This window comes from Eschrichtius robustus, chromosome 4, assembly GCF_028021215.1.
Source record: "Eschrichtius robustus isolate mEscRob2 chromosome 4, mEscRob2.pri, whole genome shotgun sequence".
Taxonomy (NCBI): domain Eukaryota; kingdom Metazoa; phylum Chordata; class Mammalia; order Artiodactyla; family Eschrichtiidae; genus Eschrichtius; species Eschrichtius robustus.
In genome coordinates this window covers 76,648,548-76,670,101 of record NC_090827.1, presented here as the reverse complement: position 1 = coordinate 76,670,101, position 21,554 = coordinate 76,648,548, and the positions used below count along the sequence as shown (strand labels likewise).

The following is a 21,554-nucleotide window of genomic DNA, read 5'->3' as shown; positions in this document are numbered from 1 at the left end:
TTCTTACCCCTTGAGAAGTTCTTAAATTATCTTGTTAAAAATTATTTTTAATTAACCTAATACAAGATACAGAAGATACTTTTATAGTTCTAAAACAGTGTTAAAATTATCTCTCTTCTATGTATCTATTAAATAATAAGGAATAGGAGAGTAATTTGTAACAGTTGATGTAATCAAAAAAATTATAGTTTCTATTACTTTGATATTATCAGTTACAAGAGAAGAAAAACTAAATAATAATTCAGAAGATAAAAACGGTTTTGTTCATCTTTGAAGATCTAACTTGTTAGTCAACATTTAAAAATAAATTTCAAGTTAAATACAAATGGCTTAAGAAGTTCTTAAATAGGTAGAATGTAAACTTTCTAAAGGTATCTTTTCAGTGATTTAAATTATGTTTAAATTAGTTTTTAGTAGTAATTATAATTAAAAGGGACACCTAAAATTTTGGGAAGATAACTTTTCAATGAATTAAAATTAAGTAATTATGAATAAAATTTTAATTTTTTTTGTTTTTGACTTGCTCTGAAAATGCTGGGTCACAGATATAATACGAGTAGAAAGTCAGATTGAATGTATTTTACCAAAGGAAATTGTGTAGTCAATATATAGTCATGGAGATTCAGGGGAATTCTCTCTTTTTCAGTCACTCTTGATTCAAGTCTTTAACGTCTACTTAGTTCAAATAATTTAAAATAATGTTAAAATGCCAGTAAAGTACTTTTTCTTTGTGATAAGGTCTTTTTGTAGGTCTGCCTTTTTTGATCTGTAGGTTTACTTTGATATCCTCAAAGGTGTGGAATTTCCCCCCCAAGATTGATACTTTGGTGTTTTGTTTTCCCTTTGTATTCTACAGATGTACTTAATGAAAAGGCAGGAAAACAAAATTTAGTAATTATTTTTCAAATTGCATGTTTTTTTTCTTTCTGCAGCTGAGAAAGACACAGATACATATATTATTTAAGCCCATTAACATATACATTTACATAATTACTTCCTCATATTTATAATCCAAAATTTAAAATGGATATGCCAGAAACATTTTTTCATTGTTTCTCCACTAAATTAAATCTTGTTGATTCCAAAGGGAGTCTTGAACGCAAGACTGAATTCAATCCTGACTGGAAGATTCATTCAATAAATGTTTATTAATTACCTATTATATAATAAGCACTGCTAGGTGCTGAGAATCCAGCAATGAGCAAAGACCCTACCCTCTGGAAGCTTATAGTCTAGCAGGAATTATTTAAAGATATTTAAAAGTTTACCAGCATATTGGTGCTTGTTGATGATAGTATACACTTTTTATGAGCCCCAAATGGGGCACTACTAGTAACTCTGTATTCTTTATTGACTACTAAAATATATATATATATATAATATATATATATATATATATATTATATATATATATATATATAATATATATATATATATATTATATATATATATATATATATATATATATAGCATTAGGCTTTGCTCTGGAATTGGTGAACTTAGTAGAGTGACACCTTAAGGCCACCAGAAGGTACTAGTCAGGATGGCCAGCTAGTAGCTCCAGCACATCCCTCCTTGCTTGCCACTTTAATGTCCAGCCTTATTGTTTCATATTCCCTTGAGCTTTGAGTAGCCAAGGCTGGGAAGATTCACATGTCTCTGGTGTGGCAAGTTAGTAGTTCATACTTGGGATTTTGCCTTGAAGTTTGGCAGGAATAGTGACAGTTGACACATTGTTTTCTAGTTTTTAAATATTTCTAGATTAGAGTTATATTCTTTAATTTTCTGTTTCATTCTATAATTTCTTTCTTTGCCTTTCAAATTAACTTCTAATTTGGGTTTAGAATGTTTCACAAGATGATCTCTACAATTGATCTAATAAATATTAGAGAGAGATTTTAGATAAAAGAAATGCCAGATGACCCTAAAAGAGCTCCAGTTCCTGCATTAAACCTGTTCCCTCAGCTTTACCCTTCCATCTACCCATCTCCTAATAATTGGTATTTTGATACATACCTTTCATTCTAGGTGTTCACAAAACCAGTTTAAGTTTCTTAGTAGTTCAGGTTGTTATTCTAAAATGGTTTTAAAGCCTCACTTGTATAATGTTCTATCAGATGGAGTATACAATTATTTAGTACAGTGGAGATTCCTTTCAGGAGCTTTCAGTGAATACAAGAGTGTTAATGCATTTAAAGTCTAAATCTACAACTTCATCCTGATAAATTTTCACTGTATTAAATTATTTACTTGAACTCTGTTTTCTTCAGAAACCAAAGCTTGCAAATATAGTCTTTAAATTTAAGTACATCAGCTCAATAGACTTTAAAAAAAATCATTTAAAAGTGTGGGGGAGGCTTACAGATGTAGATATTTTTACCTGAATATTTACATAAAACAGTACATTAAAAGACTAGTAAAGTTTTTCCCCTCATATAATTTTTCAAACAGTAGCTGACCAACTAAACATACGTTGCATCTCTCGTTACTTGATGCTCATGGTTCTTTGCATGTGTCTTTTAAACTAGAGCTTTAACTTCCTCTTGTGCATGGTTTGTGCAAATTGCAGTTTATTAACTTGTCTTTGTCTTTGATGCTTGCAACCTAATCCATCACAGCTACACTGCCTCGAAAAGAAAGTGCTGTCAAACAGGAAACAGAGAGTGAGTATGCTTAGTGTATTAGTAGGTATTCTCAATGCATGTTTGTTTAATGTCTAGAAATTAGTTATTTTTCTTGAAAAAAGTTACACCAAAAATACTGATTTCTCTGAGTTGCCAGGTGTTGGTGAAAGAAAACCAGCATGATGGTAGTGGTATGACTACATCCAAGAAATACATAATATAGTTAAAAATATTTGGTGGGTAGTCAGAAATTTATGAAAAGTCTTAACCATTATACTTTTGTTTTCAGGCTGTGTTTAGAAACTATAAAAATTCTTGTAGATATGGTCAGATTTTGCATAATGAAACCAAAGTTTATCTCTAATTGTCCTTACATCTTTTTATCACTTCTTATATCATTTGTCCCTCCTGACCATCAGCAAATAATACAGGTTAGCTGAGAAATATTCAAGAAGAATAAAATGTTTTTATTGTTTAAATTTAATTCTAGTAAAAATATCACATTTTCTTGTAAATGGACTCTTTTAATTCTTTTATGTATGTAGGATATTGTCCAGACATATTGTTCTCATTTTTCCCCATGGCTACGATAGATACCTTTGTTTATACCTAAACTCACATGTCCCATATTAATATACTTAATGATGGAGGAAACCTGCACAAGCCTCTTAGATAGCCTCATCCACCGGAGGTCAGACAGCAGGAGCAAGAAGAACTACAATCCTGCGGCCTGTAAAACAAAAACCATATTCACAGAAAGATAGACAAGATGAAAAGCCAGAGGGCTATGTACCAGATGAAGGAACAATATAAAACCCCAGAAAAGCAACTAAATGAAGTGGAGACAGGAAACCTTCCAGAAAAAGAATTCAGAATAATGAGAGTGAAGATGCCAGAAAAAGAATTCAGAATAATGATAGTGAAGATAATCCAGGACCTCGGAAAAAGAATGGAGGCAAAGATCGAGAAGATGCAAGAAATTTTTAACAAAGACCTAGAAGAATTAAAGAACAAACAGAGATGAACAATACAATAACTGAAATAAAAACTACACTAGAAGGAATCAATAGCAGAATAACTGAGGCAGAAGAACGGATAAGTGACCTGGAAGACAGAATGGTGGAATTCACTGCTGTAGAACAGAATAAAGAAAAAAGAATGAAAAGAAATGAAGACAACCTGAGACCTCTGGGACAACACTAAAGGCAACAACATTAGCATTATAGGGGTCCCAGAAGGAGAAGAGAGAGAGAAAGGACCGGAGAAAATATTTGAAGAGATTATAGTCGAAAACTTCCCTAACATGGGAAAGGAAATAGCCACCCAAGTCCAGGAAGCGCAGCGAGTCCCATACAGGATAAACCCAAGGAGAAACACACCGAGACACATAGTAATCAAATTGGCAAAAATTAAAGACAAAAATTATTGAAAACAACAAGGGAAAAATGACAAATAACATACAAGGGAACTCCCATAAGGTTAACAGCTGATTTCTCAGCAGAAACTCTACAAGCCAGAAGGGAGTGGCATGATATACTTAAAGTGATGAAAGGGAGAAACCTACAACCAAGATTACTCTACACGGCAAGGATCTCATTCAGATTCAATGGAGAAATCAAAAGCTTTACAGACACACAAAAGCTAAGAGAATTCAGCACCACCAAACCAGCTCTACAACAAAAGCTAAACGAACTTCTCTAACTGGGAAACACAAGAGAAGAAAAGGACCTACAAAAACAAACCCAAAACAATTAAGAAAATGGTCATAGGAACATACATATCAATAATTACCTTAAATGTGAATGGATTAAATGCTCCAACCAAAAGACACAGGCTTGCTGAATGGATACAAAACCAAGACCCATATATATGCTGTCTACAAGAGACCCACTTCAGACCTAGGGACACATACAGACTGAAAGTGAGGGGATGGAAAAAGATATTCCATGCAAATGGAAATCAAAAGAAAGCTGGAGTAGCAATACTCATATCAGATAAAATAGACTTTAAAATAAAGAATGTTACAAGAGACAAGGAAGGACACTACATAACGATCCAGGGATCAATCCAAGAAGAAGATATAACAATTATAAATATATATATGCACCCAATATAGGAGCACCTCAATACATAAGGCAACTGCTAACAGCTGTGAAAGAGGAAATTGACAGTAACACAGTAATAGTGGGGGACTTTAGCACCTCACTTACACCAATGGACAGATCATCCAAAATGAAAATAAATAAGGAAACAGAAGCTTTAAATGACACAATAGACCAGATAGATTTAATTGATATTGATAGAACATTCCATCCAAAAACAGCAGATTACACTTTCTTCTCAAGTGCGTATGGAACATTCTTCAGGATAGATCACATCTTGGGTCACAAATCAAGCCTCAGTAAATTTAAGAAAATTGAAATCATATCAAGCATCTTTTCTGACCACGATGCTATGAGATTAGAAATGAATTACAGGGGAAAAAACGTAAAAAACACAAACACATGGAGGCTAAACAGTACGTTACTAAATAACCAAGAGATCACTGAAGAAATCAAAGAGGCAATCAAAAAATACCTAGAGACAAGTGACAATGAAAACACGACAATCCAAAACCTATGGGATGCAGCAAAAGCAGTTCTAAGAGGGAAGTTTATAGCTATACAAGCCTACCTCAAGAAACAAGAAAAATCTCAAATAAACAATCTAACCTTAAACCTAAAGGAACTAGAGAAAGAAGAACAAACAAAACCCAAAGTTGGCAGAAGGAAAGAAATCATAAAGATCAGAGCAGAAATAAATGAAATAGAAACAAAGAAAATAATGGCAAAGATCAATAAAACTAAAAGCTGGTTCTTTGAGGAGATAAACAAAATTGATAAACCATTAGCCAGACTCATCAAGAAAAAGGGGGAGAGGACTCAAATCAATAAAATTAGAAATGAAAAAGGAGAAGTTACAACAGACACCACAGAAATACAAGGCATCCTAAGAGACTACTACCAGCAACTCTATGCCAATAAACTGGACAACCTGGAAGAAATGGACAAATTCTTAGAAAGGTATAACCTTCCAAGACTGAACCAGGAAGAAATAGAAAATATGAACAGACCAATCACAAGTAATGAAATTGAAACTGTGATTAAAAATCTTCCAACAAACAAAAGTCCAGGACCAGATGGCTTCACAGGTGAATTCTATCAAACATTTAGAGAAGAGCTAACACCCATCCTTCTCAAACTCTTCCAAAAAACTGCAGAGGAAGGAACACTCCTAAACTCATTCTATGAGGCCACCATCACCCTGATACCAAAACCAGAAAAAGGTACTACAAAAAAGAAAATTACAGACCAATATCACTGACGAATATAGATGCAAAAGTCCTCAACAAAATACTAGCAAACAGAAGCCAACAACACATTAAAAAGATCATACACCATTATCAAGTGGGATTTATCCCAGGGATGCAAGGATTCTTCAATATATGCAAATCAATCAATGTGATACACCATATTAACAAATTGAAGAATAAAAACTATATGATCATCTCAATAGATGCAGAAAAAGCTTTTGACAAAATTCAACACCCATTTATGATAAAAACTCTCCAGAAAGTGGGCATAGAGGGAGCCTACCTCAACATAATAAAGGCCATATACGACAAACCCACAGCAAACATTTACATTGGCGCAAACATTTACATTGGGCGATTGGGATTGACATGTATACCCTGATGTGTATAAAATGGATGACTAATAATAACCTGCTTTATAAAAAAATAAAATTTAATTTAAAAATTAAAATATATATATATAGTTAATGATGTATGTATTATATTTTAGTTGTATTTTAAATATAACAAATTTTCAGGGTGTCTTTTTGTCTCTTCATTTTGTTTAGTTTTTAAAGAACTGTAATCAGTTCACTTACTGTAAAAGCAGAGTTTCTGGGTTCAGGGGTGTATTAAAGTTGAATCGTGTGTAATTGACTTTTTTGGTAGGGCAAGAATAGTTTGATATGGTTCCACCTAATGTGTTGATTTGAGGTGGAGGTGAGTAATATTGGGATATGGCACTTTTTTTCAGAAATATAACCGTCATGTTAACTAGTACACTAGAGGGTCAGTGACTTTCATCCATATTCATGTCGTTTGAGTGGGAAAGAAATCCTCATCTACTTTAGTCTACAGAAATCATCAGGCAGCTTAATCTTTATGGTGAGACTGGTCGGGGCATAATGTGATCTTTTAAGATCTTGTTCAGTCCTATTCTATGATTCTGTATAGTTTCACTGCTCTTTACAGTATGTTCAGGAGTAGGACACAGATGTTAATGAAAGAGGACAGCCTACAATCTGTCCCATGTGGTAGATTTGTGCCCTAACTAGTATGAGGAGCCCCAGAAGACCAAGACAGTAGAAGATAACCCTCATTTATGCTATGGATCTTTTATTCATGAAGGTCACAACTTTTAAAGTTTTATTATTTCTTAGGTCTTCATGGAAGTTCCGGTAAATTAACTGGCTCTACTTCTAGTCTAAATAAACTCAGTGTTCAGAGTTCAGGGAATCGCAGATCTCAGTCATCTTCCTTGTTGGATATGGGAAACATGTCAGCCTCTGATCTCGATGTTGCCGACAGAACCAAATTTGATAAGGTAAAATAAAATAACAAGTACTTCTTAAACATTACTATTAGTTTTCTAGCATCAGTTTTTTATTCCTTTAATTTTGTTCAAAGATTTGGGCTCCGTTGGCTCTTTTAATTAACCATATCCTACTTTACAGTTCTGAATCTGAAAAAAATATTGTCAAATGTCAACTGAAATGTGATTTATCAATTAAATGATGTAACAGTTTTATTAAAGTTTGTTATAAATCATAAAGTGCTTGCAATCATAAATCCATTTATTTGAGCAGCTACAGAGTAAAGAGGAAATAGCTTTTATGAAGCTAAACTGTTCTCTGCAATGCATTAAATAAGTTTAAAAAGTTTATCTTGTAAAGCAATTATACTCCAATAAAGATGTTAAAAAAAAAAAAGTTTATCTCTGTGTTCCTCTTTCCAGATTTCGAGTAAATAATTGTTGTGAGTTTTATTTTAAGTATGTTCTGGCCCTGTTATGCCTTGTTAATACTGTGTTGTCCTTTCAATCTTGAAAGTGTTTGTTTTGGGGGTTCTGTTGAGATTATAGATGAAGCATCCCTGGTCCCTGCAGAAAAGTAATTAAATGTGGAATGTTATTTTAAGCATTTTGGTTCAGTTCTTTGTAGGATCATTTTGGTTTTCTTCAGATCTTTGAACAGGTACTAAGTGAACTGGAGCCCCTGTGTCTGGCAGAACAGGACTTCATAAGTAAATTTTTCAAACTACAGCAACATCAAAGCATGCCTGGAACTATGGTATGAGTCACATTTATTTATTGGCTAGTATTTATGACCTGTAGCATAATTAACCTAATTAATATATTGCCACAATTTCAATATCAGAACAGAAAAAGACAAAATTTGTAATTAAGGATTTTTTAAATACATTTTGTCATACAAGATAATAAAAACCGTGATAGAGTTTGGGCATCTAATCTAGTATTCCAGACTATTTTAGGCCTAAACATTGTCTAAATTAGTAAGGGGGGAAAATGTCTGAATTTACTTTGCAAAAAACTTTTTTTTTTTTTTTTTTTTTTTTGACCGTGCCGTGTGGCATGCGGGATCTTCCCGGAACAGGGATGGAACCCAGGCCCCGTGCAGTGGAAGCACGGAGTCCTAACCACTGTACTGCTAGGCAGTTCCCACAAAAAACATTATTTAAAAAACAGTTTTAGTAATCATCAAGAAAAAATAGAACTAAAAAAATAAAAAAGATGTTTGCGTATATATACCATGGTCTTTTTTATAAAGAAAGTAAGAAAGAAAAAAAAATGGGGAGGCCTCAAATCCGAATCTTATGGCTTTGTTACTAACTAGCTATGAGTCCTTAAAGCAATTATTTAATCCCTGTTTTTTCTCATCTGTGCAATAGGTATAATAATACCTATTCATCATGCTTCTCTGATGGCATAAGTGTAAGAAAGTAAAATGAGAGATTTGTAAGAATATTTTGAAGAACTTAAAAGCACAGTGCAAATTGAGTGATTTTTTTTAGATTAAGGTCATCTTAAAAAAGAGAACCAACATATCAAAAGCAGGCCTAAAATGAATGACAAGTTAATTATTTTAAATGGTTAGGGACTTGTTGTTGTAAGTGGTCCAGGTAGTTAATATGTTTACTTGTTAGCTTCTGTAAGAACTTTCGATAGCATTTTTTAATACCAAAATTTTATTAAAATGATCATTGAGATTTCTTTAATTTTTAAAATTCTCTCTTATAAGTTGTTTCTGGATGTTTTTAGCTTTTTGTTGAGCTGCCTTTCCATTCCCATGCTGCCTCTGAGCCTCCTCAACCTTCTCTCTCCTCCTTTCCCCTCATGTGCACACATGCAAACACAACTTCTCATGCCACAGTAATTCTCAGATAAAATCTAAGAACAAAGCACTTCCTGAACATTCTTAAACAGCATACTAAATTGTATAGTTTTGTCGGTAATACTGCCTTTAAAAATCATTATTTCTCATAATATATTCTCTCCTAGGAATTTTAACACTGAGCAGGCTATTGCTATATAAACTAGTCAAATTGTTGGTCTTTTATTATGTAAAGTACCTGAATAATTTTTTCAGACTGAAGCAGAGGACCTAGATGGAGGAACGTCGTCACGGCAACATAATGCTGGCACACCACTGCCTGTTTCATCTGAGTATGTGTTTGTTACTATCTATTGTTTATTTTGGGGAAAAAATAAACGTTAAATTGAGCAGAAAGGAGTGCTGCTCATTGAGGAGTGAGGAGTTCAGATGACTCTCCATAGCTGACAGCACTCAGAGCATCAGCCTGTGGGCCCGGTGTCTTATCGAGCATCTCACTGAAGTAAAATTGGTCCTGTTTATGGCTCTTTGGCTCTTCTTTACTATAGCAATCACAGAAATGCAATCAATTTTGATATTTGCTGGTAGGAAGTAGCATTTGAATTGCAGTGTATTTCTCAGAAATCACAAAGTACATTTCAGGACCCAGTTTTACAAATGACCAAGTTATTTTGAGTGATAAAACTTAACTTCAAAAAAATATGTTTATATTGGAAACCACTATAGGATAATTAGTTCATCATATTTGGACAGTGTTAGTTGAAATATCAAATTTTAGTCATTTTGTGTATACCCGGGGGATAAAGTTGAAGATGAATACACCTGAAGCTTGTAATAACTTTTCTATATTTTGTATGTTTTCTGAACAGGAAAGATATGATTCGCCAAATGATGATTAAAATATTTCGCTGCATTGAGCCAGAACTGAACAACCTGATTGCATTAGGAGACAAAATCGATAGCTTTAACTCCCTTTACATGCTAGTCAAAATGAGTCATCATGTGTGGACTGCACAAAATGTGGACCCTGCCTCTTTTCTAAGTACTACATTGGGAAATGTTTTGGTGACTGTCAAAAGGAACTTTGATAAATGTATTGTAAGTTCGTTTGTTTTGTTTTGTTTTTTGTTTTTGTTTGTTTTTTAATAACTTAGAATTCTAACTGTTGCAAAAAAAATGTACTTAAGCCAAGAGATTTCCAGCTTTCCACTGTGGGATCTACTGCCCAAAGCCTTGAAGCAGGGTGTTGGCTACAATTTACATGAACAGAGTTAGTTGGATGGTGCTGTGCCAGCTAGTTTCCCATCTACACTGTGAATCTTGGCAAGTTCTGGAGTAGGTGGCATGGAGGCAGCAGCTGCATAAGAGATCCACTAAGTAACTGAAATCTCAGTTGACTATTAATGACCATAGATTTAATGAAACAGTTGAAACTATCACTTGAATTTATTGTTTTTCTTCTTTTAATATACTCCAATAAGATAATTAATAACTGGATTATTTTAATTGCTTATTTAAATTAGTTTATTAGTTTAATAGCTTTAATTAATAATCATATTGCTTTATTTTAAGAATAAATTGTTCTTATGTTAACTTTTGGCAATCACCATTTTCCTCCTTCTAATAGGGAAAAAAAATCATTAACTTTTTTTTTTTTCTGTTAGGTTTTGGTAAGCTTGTAGGTATGAACTGGACTGGGCCAGGTTCTAAAAAAAAAGCTTCATTCTATTAATATATTTAGTATATAAAAGTGGATATTTATCATCTGAATTTTTCTACTATATAACCTCTAAGTTAAATCCAGCTTTTGAATAGCCATAGAATAATGGGAGAATAATAAAAATATTAAGGGCAATTAAAATCCATATCATTTTTTATACTTTCTAAAAATATTTATTGAGATTCTGAAAGTTTAAAAACAGTCTGTGTCCACTGTAGAAACTTAAATGTCATCTCAACAGTCTTGTTAATCCTCCTTCCCTACCAAGTGATTTCACTTGGCATTTGAAATATTATGAAATTTAACCATTTAAGGCTTATCCTCTTCCCTACCCTGCCTTCTCCAGAGGTGATGATAAACATGGAAGGTCTGATTGCAAGCTGATAGCCAAAAGGAAAAGGAAGAACTACCAAAGGCTAAGATAATGAGTCCCATTTAACATAACTGGAACACTGAATCATGAGGACACTATATGTTTACAGAATATGAAGGTTCTGTTGCTTTTATCAGGAAAATATAACTTTATATAATACCTCTCAACCCAATAGAACATAGTTTTTGAAAGCATAAGATGTAGTATCAGGTAGATGTAGACATGGGTTCAAATGAAGTGCTTAAGCACATTGCCTGGCACAGAATAAGAGCTTACTAATGGATCACTTGCAATGGTGGTGGTGGTGGTGATAATAGTACTAGTAATTAATAATAGTTTATTAAAGAATGTTCATGTTACTCTCAAGACTGGGAAGTGAAGAAAGCAAAATTAACCTAGACAAAGGTATAAACTCATTTTCTCCTAAATTGCGTGTATTTCTAAAGGATATACCTCATCACCAAAGGGAGAAGGATGGTTCCTACTGCTGGCTGTCATCACTCTCTGTTTCTTATTTTAACTCATGTCTTCTCAGTGTCTGGTTGATTTTGTGCGCTCAGGAAGTGTTATATGTTTTGGTACATGGGACAATATCAGAACCTAGGGCATAATGAATGGGTAATGAATGGGTCTTTGTGTATTAAGACAGAAACATGAATGTCAGATGACTGCAGAAAGTGGAATAGACAGCACCTGAGTTTGGCACTTTCATCTGGTGACCAAGCCCAAACTATTCTTCAAGGAACAGGGCTAAAAATGTTAGCCTAGCAAGAACCAGAGATAAAATTAGAAAGTAACTGACACATCAAGTTCTACCAAGCTGGACTCTACAGTCTAGTACATTTCTTAGCTGCATTTAGTTTGCTTTTCAGGATTCCTCACACTATAGTCACTTGGATTTGCACTCTTAAACCTTTGAAAATAATAAGATTTGGCTGTCTTATCATTGTTTATTCTTGCCTTCTTTGTTGTAGATTAATTAACCATATAAGCACAGGTTTATTTCTGGGCTCTCTGTTCTGTTCCATAAATCTATGTATCTGTTTCTGTGCTGGTACCATACTGTTTTGATGACTGTAGTTTTGTAGTATAGTTTGAAATCAAGGAGCATAATACATCTGGCTTTGTTCTTCTTTCTCCAGATTGCTTTGACTATTATGGTCTTTTGTGTTTCCATAGCAATTTTAGAATTATTTGTCCTAGTTCTGTGAAAAATGCCATTGGTATTTTGATAGGGATTGCATTGACTCTCTTGATTGCCTTGGGAAGTATGGTCATTTTAACAATATTAATTCTTCCAATCGTTGAGCATGGTTTATCTTTCCATTTGTTTGTGTTGTCTTCAGTTTTTTTCACCAGTGTCTTACAGTTTTCAGAGTACAAGTCTTTTACCTCCATGGTTAGATTTATTCCTAGGTATTTTATTCTTTTTGTTACAACTGTAAATGGGATTGTTTTCTTAATTTCTCTTTCTGATGGTTCCTTATTAGTATACAGAAACACAACAGATTTCTGTATATTAACTTTGTTATCTGCAGTCTTGCTGAATTCATTTATTAGTTCTAAGAGTTTTTTGGTGGCATCTTTAGGATTTTCTATGTATACTATCATGTCATCTGCAAATAGTGAGTTTTACATCTTCCTTTCCAATTTAGATTCCTTTTATTTCTTTTTTTTATTCCTTTTATTCTTTTATTTCTTTTTTATTTCTTTTTCAATTTAGGTTCCTTTTATTTCTTTTATTTCTTTTTCTTTAGAGTCCTTTTATTTCTTTTTCTTATTTATTTCTTATTTCTTTTTCTTACCTTTTGCTGTGACTGGGACTTCCAATAACATATTGAATAAAAGAACAATTACTTTTCTAAGCCACATGTCATATGGTTTTCAGGTTTTACCCCCAAAACCTCAACACAATGAAATTTTAGGTAAGAGTTGAAAATGATCCAACACTACTTGGCAATGTAATTTTTACTGTGAATAGATCTAGATAACCTGAGAAGTACACAGAACCATAATTGAACCCACAGATCATTTTGAACCCAAGTGTCTAGAGTCTGTCTATATGAAACATCTCTTTTGCATTTTGTCACCATCATACAGAAGCACTTTGCTTACATATTTAGAATAAGTAACTAATAGATACATGGAAAATTATATAATACAAATCCATAGTAGAAATGCCTGTTCTCCTTCTCTGTTCTCATACCCCAAAAATACAGAACTTCTCTATCCAAACAAGTTTTAGGCTGGTGTGATTTGGAAATAAACTGTGGTTCTCAAACTTGACCGCATAGCCACCAACCAGAAATAATGTTGAGAAATCCTGTGTGTGCTCTGATATCTGCTCTGCCCCAGAATGGGCAATCACTGTATACTTATCTTTCGTAAATGATAAAAATGTTTATTGGTTGTTTTTACTTTAAACAAAGACCTGAGGTTCACAAGCTTTGATTGCATCTTGTTTTAAATAATTTGTATATTTTTCCTTGACTTTATTTTCTTATGTAAAATATATGTACTTTTTAATCTGTAGAAATAATTTTTCTTAGTTATCCCTATTAATCTTTATTTAGTAAAGATTCAAAATGTTCTAGGTATTAAATTATGTCCTGTCTCTATGATGTATACATTTGCTTTTTATTATATGCTGTTTCTAAGTTGCTTGGCTATTTTTCTCCTTTGCGTTCTGCCTATCTTTAGAGTAACCAAATAAGGCAAATGGAGGAAGTAAAGATCTCAAAGAAGAGTAAAGTAGGAATTCTCCCATTTGTTGCTGAATTTGAAGAATTTGCTGGACTTGCAGAATCAATCTTTAAAAATGCTGAGCGTCGTGGAGATCTAGATAAAGCATATACTAAACTTATCAGAGGAGTGTTTGTTAATGGTAAGCTTTTGTTACATTCTAAAGAATTTTTTGGTTGATTGTTTTCATTATTTCTGGTAAGTTAGAAGTTGGGGACAGATGTTTTCATTATTTTGCATATTCTATAGTCTTTTTTAAGTTTTCTGAAATTAAAGATTTCTTAAATTTGAAAAATAAGCAGTACATAAAACCCATTTGTATTCACCAGGAACCACTTATATTTTAGGGTTCATATGTGCTTATCACTATGGAAAATTGAAATTCATTGTTTCAACACAAAAAATGATCTCCCGGATTACATTGCTTTTTAGCAAGAGTCTTCCAGAGATGATCAGCAGTGATGTCTGTGTAACCTTAAACAAATCAATTCACTTCTTTAGGCCTGTTTTCATATGTGTCACATACGGTAGATTAATGCTAAAATACTATATGTAATTCACCGTCTTCCTATGTCAGACCACACAATTAAGTTACAGAAACAGTGTGGATGTGTTGTTTAATTTGAAATAAATGATCTGATTGCATCTATTCAGGAATTTTTAAAGCTAAAAAATTGACAGGAAGTTATAGATAACATTTTCAGTGGAAACAGGTTTAGGGGAAAGATAGATTAATTATATAATTGAATGTTTGTATGGTTGATAGTTCTTTTAAAATTCAAAATAGCTTTGCTTTTTCTGATTGTAAACTAATATATGCTCATTACATACCCCCAAAAATCAGCAAACTGATTTTAAAAATCAGGAAGAAAATAAGGATAATTTGTAATCTAATCATGCAAAGATAACATTTAATTTTTCCCTGCTAAACTATTGAGTATATCTGTCTCGCTGGTGTGTATGTGCATATTGTGTGTGTTCTCTAATTTTAAAAGTTTTACCATACCTTACACACTGTTTTGGAACCTACTATACTCTGTACTTCTAGTGTCTTTCCTTGTCTATTAATATAGATAACCATAATCATTTTTAATGATTGCATAGTATTCCATGTATCATTATTTATTTACCACATCTTTTGTTAATAGGCATTTAGTTTGTTTCCAGTTTCCTCCATATCTTTTTGTATACTTGTCCAATAATTTCCTTAGGATCAATTATTAGAAATGGAATTACTGGGTCAAAAGTTTTGTGTCTGTGTTGAGGCTTTTGCCAAATAGCCACACAGAAAGATTATACCAGTTTAGTGCTTTGAGCATTTGGTGAAAGTTTCTATCACATCTGCATCAAAGCCCAATATTACTAGGTATTATCAATCTTTTTATTCTTTGTAAACCTGAAAGACTATAAATCAGTTTTGTTTATGGTATGTTTTACCATGCAAGAGCTTTCAAATTTTATTTGAAATATTTATTTGTCTTTCTCTTTATGATTCTAAGTTTTGGGCCATTCTTAGAAAGTTCATACTATCACAAAATTATTTCTTTAATTGGCTTTATTTTTCTTAGTACTTATGATTGTATTCATTTATTTATTTGCTTTTAACATTTTAAGTACTTGAGCAGTACAGAATTTGTTTGTCTGAAAGATGTGAAATAGGAATCCAAATTTAGTGTATTCAAAAGGACCAGCTAGTTGTCCTAAACATTTTGAATAATTCATCATTTCCCCACTGATTTGAAAAGCCACCTTTATTCTATACTAAGTTTCCATATATATATATATATTTGGGACTGTTTTAGAATGATTTTTTATTAGGTTTACGTAGATGTGAAGATCCTTCAATACAATATATTTTATTAAGTCCAGAAATGTGCTTACTTCTTATACTTACAAATGTAAAAAATCATGTAAATTTTTCCTAGCTAAATATGGTTATACTTATATCAGGATGTTACTATGTTTTTTCCGTTTTCATCTTAGTGGAGAAAGTAGCTAACGAAAGCCAGAAGACGCCCAGGGATGTAGTCATGATGGAAAACTTCCACCATATTTTTGCAACACTTTCTCGTTTGAAAATCTCATGTCTAGAAGCTGAAAAAAAAGAAGCCAAACAAAAATACACAGATCACCTTCAGTCTTACGTCATTTACTCTTTAGGACAACCTCTTGAAAAACTAAATGTAAGTATATTTTCATTCAGTATATCTTTCCTGGTTTTGAACATGTGTATATGTGAATAACACAATAGACATTTGTTTTAAATTTGCTCATATATTGATGCAGGAGGATAAGGAAGGAGAGACTCAGATACTTAAGCTGCCAGTGTGCCAAGACACTGCTAGATGTTTTATATACATTATTTCCTTTAGTTCCTATAAACAGTGATGTGGGGTAAGATGGTATTATCCCCATTTTACAAACGAAGAAACTGAAAGTAAATGAAAAGTTACAATAACTGGAAAGTAGCAAAGCTAGGGGATGAACCGTAGATTTAGGCTTTTCCATTATACCAGACTCTTTTATTTCTTACCTCATAAATGGCTAACCTTTATCCCTAGTTCAGGTGAAGATTTTGAAAACTTTATCAAGATAAAAGGAAAACCAAAAATTGTTTTGTTTGTTGCCTTTTCTTTTCCCTTCTTTTCTTGACTTCTCATTCCCCAGAGCAAGTCTGATCATTAAAAGTGAGAAATGAGGGACTTCCCTGGTGGTCCAGTGGTAAAGAATCTGCCTTCCAATGCAGGGGACACGGGATCGGGGAACTAAGATCCCACATGCCGCGGAGCAACTGAGCCCGCGTGCCACAACTACTGAGCTCGTGCACCTCAACTAGAGAGCCCAAGTGCCGCAAATTACAGAGCCCACGCGCTCTGGAGCCTGTGTGCCGCAACAAAAGAGCCCGCATATCACAACTAAGACCCGACACAGCCAAAAAATAATAAATAATAAACAAAATAAATATTTTTTAAAAAGTGAGAAATAATAGTTTTAGAGAGTTGTGCAACATAGTAGAAGCTTAAATGGACCCTTCTAACTAACTTTGTCCACAATATGATTAGTCATCTTCTATAAGTTTTTAACTTGAAATGAGTCAAATAAAAATTATGTATCTGTTGTCGATAATTCAAAGAATTGTTTTGATTAAAAGACATTTAATCAAATGCAGAACCAGATCTTTCTAAAACTTAAGAACAGACAGATATTCCTTTAGGGTAGAAGGTTGGTCTCAGACCTAAAGCCTACATGATACTTACCTGCAACATAGAGGCACTTCCTTTGAAATCAAATTTAAAGCAGAAACATTGATAGACCCCTTATTATTTAACATTGTTATGGAAGATCTAGCCAATGCAATAAGACCGAAACATAAAGATATACAAAGGAGAGTCAAGGTTATAATTACCTATATATAATATGAAAGTCTATGTAGAAACAAAATTTTAAAATTACCAGGAATAGACTTGTCCAAAAATTACTGTCAAAAAATTAATAATTTATAAGAATAAATAAATAATAATTGCTAAGAAAATTTTAGAGAAAAGTAATGACTGGATTTGGCTTGTCGATATTAAGTTGTATTGTGCTCAAATAAAGACTTGCCAATCAATATGCATATTAAAAGACCAATTATACTTAAAAGACAACCTGAGGAGAATATTTGTAACACCATGTCAGTATATTTAATATAAAAGATCTTTTTAAAATCAATAAGGAAAGCACTAAGACCTCAACATATAAATGGGCAAGGGTTCTGAATGTACCACTAAGCATCTGAAAAGCAGGTTAACTTCATTTATAGCCAAAGAATTGTGAAATAAAATGACAAACTTTTTTCACTTTTTAAAGTGGAAAAGATTTGTTTTTTAATTGTGCTAATGCTGATGATAGTATGGTAAGAGAACAGTCTCATATACTGTTGACAGAAATATAAACTGATTGAACTTTCCTGGGAAGCAATTTGTGTATATGAAGAGTCTTCAGAATGCTTAACAATTATACTCCCCAACTGAGGAATTATAGTCTAGAAATTTATGCTGGGTAGTAATCAATAATGTGGGTAAATACTTACGAATGAAAGTTATTTGTGACGACTGTATTTATAAGAGTTTTGGTTTTTTTTTTGATGAGTAGATTTTGCCAACTCCAAGAAAAAAGAGTGAAAAATATTAAATACCCAATACTGGAGGAATGAATAAACAAATTGTAGTTCAGTCATTGGAAGGAACATTATGCAGCCATTAAAATTTATACTTTGGGAAAACATATAAAATATAAAGTGGAAAAACAGCGTGCAAAATTATAATCTCATTTATGTACTCACACATCAAAAGACTAGCAAGAAATCTAAAATGTTGACAGTGGTTATCTCTGAGTGGTATGATAATAGCTGATTATTATCTTATCCTTTATATTTTCACACATTGATTTTTACATAATGAATATATACTATTTTATAATCAGATTGTTTTTTAATTTAAGTGGTCATAAAAGCAGTTCTTAGCTATTATTTCTTTCCATTTCCTCGAAGCATTTCTTTGAAGGCGTTGAAGCTCGGGTAGCACAGGGTATAAGAGAAGAGGAAGTAAGCTATCAACTTGCATTTAACAAACAAGAACTCCGAAAAGTTATTAAAGAGTATCCTGGAAAGGAAGTAAAAAAAGGTCTAGATAACCTCTACAAGAAGGTTGACAAACATTTATGTGAAGAGGAGAACTTACTCCAGGTATGCTTTAGTTCTTTGAACCATCCTAGGTTGCACATCCTTACATATATTGCTTTTCTCCAAAATATTTCTCTAGAAATACTATGCATTTTCTAATTTTAGTGTAGGAGGAAAGTTCCACAAGGTACAGACCAGATTAATGAATTGTGAGGGGAAGAAAGGAATAATATTTATATAAGTTTATATGGCTATTCCTGTTTATTTTGTATTTCTTTTTTATTGTTTTGAGGCATTAAGTTGTTTTTCTTTTGTTTGGGGGATGGGTTTTTTCGTTTTGTTTTAGTTTTGAGGGTAGCAAGGAAATGGAATGGTGTATAGTACAGTGGAGTGATTCTGAGCATGGGGGTTGGAGCTGGAAATGGGTTCATAATCTGGCTCCAGATAAAGCTTCATGGTTTGGGGCAAATTACTTCACCTCTCTGAGCCTCAATTTCCTGATTTGAAAAGTAGAAATAATACCTCTCCTGTATAGTGGGCACTACTATTACTGTCATTGCCATTTTATAAATGAGAAAATCAAAGCTTAGAGAGGTAGAGTAATATGACCATGATCCCATAGCTAATGAATGGTAGAGTCAGATTTAAACTGCCAACTGAGCCATCATTCTTTATAAGCCATACTAAAAGGCCCAGAGATGAGTGAGAATAATTCTGATTTTAACACTATGGAAGGCTTCATGAAGGAAAGCATTTGTGTTAGCCTCTGAAATTCAGATACTAACTTAACAGACAAAGTAGGAGAAGTGGCCTTCTAGGTGGATGAAATACCATGAGCTAAAAGATGAGAAGCAAAAAAGTGTAAGTAAAACTGTTTAGTAAATAGTCTTAAGTTGTCTATTAGGAATTTAGGGTTTATGAGATTTAGGGTTTATAAGGAAAAATCCCCTCAACTGGCAGATAGGGATGATTTCATAGTACCCACCTCACCAGGTTGTCATGAGACTTAAAAAGGATAATGTATACATAAAGCACTTTGTACTGTGCTGATATGAAATAAGTCAATAAATATAACCTATTAATATTAGCTAATATGTCAATGTGTGTATCAGATTCTGTCTTGATAATTGTCTACATCGTGATTTCCACTTCCAGATTATAAATTCCTTTGATTGCAGGTGATTGGTCTGACTCATCTTGGTGTCCTCCATGGCATCAAGCAATGTTTTGCATCATCAGTTTTAGATAAAGAAATTGTTAAACTTTCATATGAAATGAAATTTAAGCATTCAGTGTTGCATTTCATTTAATCATTAGTCTTAGTTTCATACATAGTTATGCATATCCACATCACTGTTGGATATTGGAGTAAATATAATAACAGCTAAATGTAATGAGTGCTTACTGTGTCACACTGTTCTGAGCACTTTACGTGTATCCACTCATTTAACCTCACCTGAAGCTTGTGAGGAAGGTATTATTATCATTACCCCAGTTTACAGATAAGGAACTTGAGGCACAGAGCAATGATGTAACGTACTCAAGGTCACAAACCTTATAAGTGGAAGGAGCTAGTTTCTAGCTCCAGAATGTATGTTCTTAACTATTATGCTATTCTAAATCCTTAGAGTATATCTTGACATTATTTCTACATACTTGACTGTGTATTATTTCCATTCATAGTTTAATGACTCTTATTTTCATTTTTATTATAGGTGGTGTGGCACTCCATGCAGGATGAATTTATACGCCAGTACAAGCATTTTGAAGGCTTGATAGCTCGCTGTTATCCTGGATCTGGTGTTACAATGGAATTCACTATTCAGGACATTCTGGACTATTGCTCCAGCATTGCGCAGTCCCACTAAACCTTACAAAAGAAGAAAAGATAAATGAAAAAAGCACTCTGAGTACACCAGACACTATTCAAAAAACATCAAGCAACCGTTTGGAGAACCAGACTTGAAATTTTATGTATGAATGTCAGATAAATGGGTAATACCATACCACAAATATTCAAAAGTGAAGGTACCAACCTATGTGGCAGTTTCATTTGCCCAATAAGTTGTGTACTAAAAGCATTTATCTCGGGCTTCCCTGGTGGTGCAATGGTTAAGAATCCGCCTGCCAATGCAGGAGACACGGATTCACGGATTCACGCTCTGGTCCAGGAAGATCCCACATGCTGTGGAGCAGCTAAGCCCGTTTCCCACAACTGCTGAAGTCCACGCACCCTAGAGCCCATGCTCTGCAACAGGAGAAGCCACTGCAATGAGAAGCCTGCACACCACAACGAAGGGTAGCCCCTGCTCGCTGCAACTAGAGAAAGCCCACGTGCAGCAACGAAGACCCAATGCAGCCAAAAATAAATTAATTAATTAATTAATTAATTTAAAGCATTTATCTCATCATAAATGCCTTTATCATTTTTCTAGACTGTCCAGGAAATTTTCCTGTATTGCCTCGCTTCTTATATTTAAGAGTGGTTATCCTATGTGTAATGCATTGGGAGTTCTTCAGTTTTCACTAATTCAGTATTGCTTACAAATGTAACTACTAAAATTTTGTATAGAACTTTTTCCCTCTAACTAATGTATATATGGATAGGGATCCTGTGATGATCAGTTGTAAACTTGGAATTTGAGGATTATGTGACTCTGTGTAGCAGTGAATCTAAAATAAAGAAGTTTTCAAAAAAATTAAAATTTGGTAGTATTATTCTTAGATCTATCATGCTATCATTTGTATAAAAGCAAGTTCTTATAAAATCAGTATATAAAAATAAATTACATGTCCATTTACCATAAACCACTTAAAAGTATAATAAGATAATAAGAAAAATAAAACCATTTATAATAGCATTAAAAACATTTAGTATTTAGGACTAAATCTAACAAAACATGTGCTATGGACTGAACTGTGTCCCCTCAAAATTGCTATATGGAAGCCCTAACCATGCCCTGCCATGCG

At 33.2% G+C, this 21,554-nt stretch overlaps 1 protein-coding gene across 3 annotated transcripts in view; it reads left to right on the top strand.

The window, feature by feature from the left end:
- Positions 1-21,289, top strand: part of EXOC1 (exocyst complex component 1) — a 60,145-nt gene extending 38,856 nt beyond the window's left edge. For all 3 annotated transcript variants that reach the window (XM_068542905.1, XM_068542903.1, XM_068542904.1), the window contains 8 exons: positions 7,116-7,279; positions 7,917-8,024; positions 9,342-9,418; positions 9,956-10,184; positions 13,880-14,063; positions 15,905-16,104; positions 18,453-18,647; positions 20,300-21,289. In XM_068542905.1, coding sequence (XP_068399006.1) covers positions 7,116-7,279; positions 7,917-8,024; positions 9,342-9,418; positions 9,956-10,184; positions 13,880-14,063; positions 15,905-16,104; positions 18,453-18,647; positions 20,300-20,452 — 1,310 coding nt within the window. In that variant the 3' untranslated portion in view covers positions 20,453-21,289. The remainder of the gene's footprint in view (positions 1-7,115; positions 7,280-7,916; positions 8,025-9,341; positions 9,419-9,955; positions 10,185-13,879; positions 14,064-15,904; positions 16,105-18,452; positions 18,648-20,299) is intronic.
- The last annotated feature ends 265 nt before the right edge of the window (positions 21,290-21,554 follow it).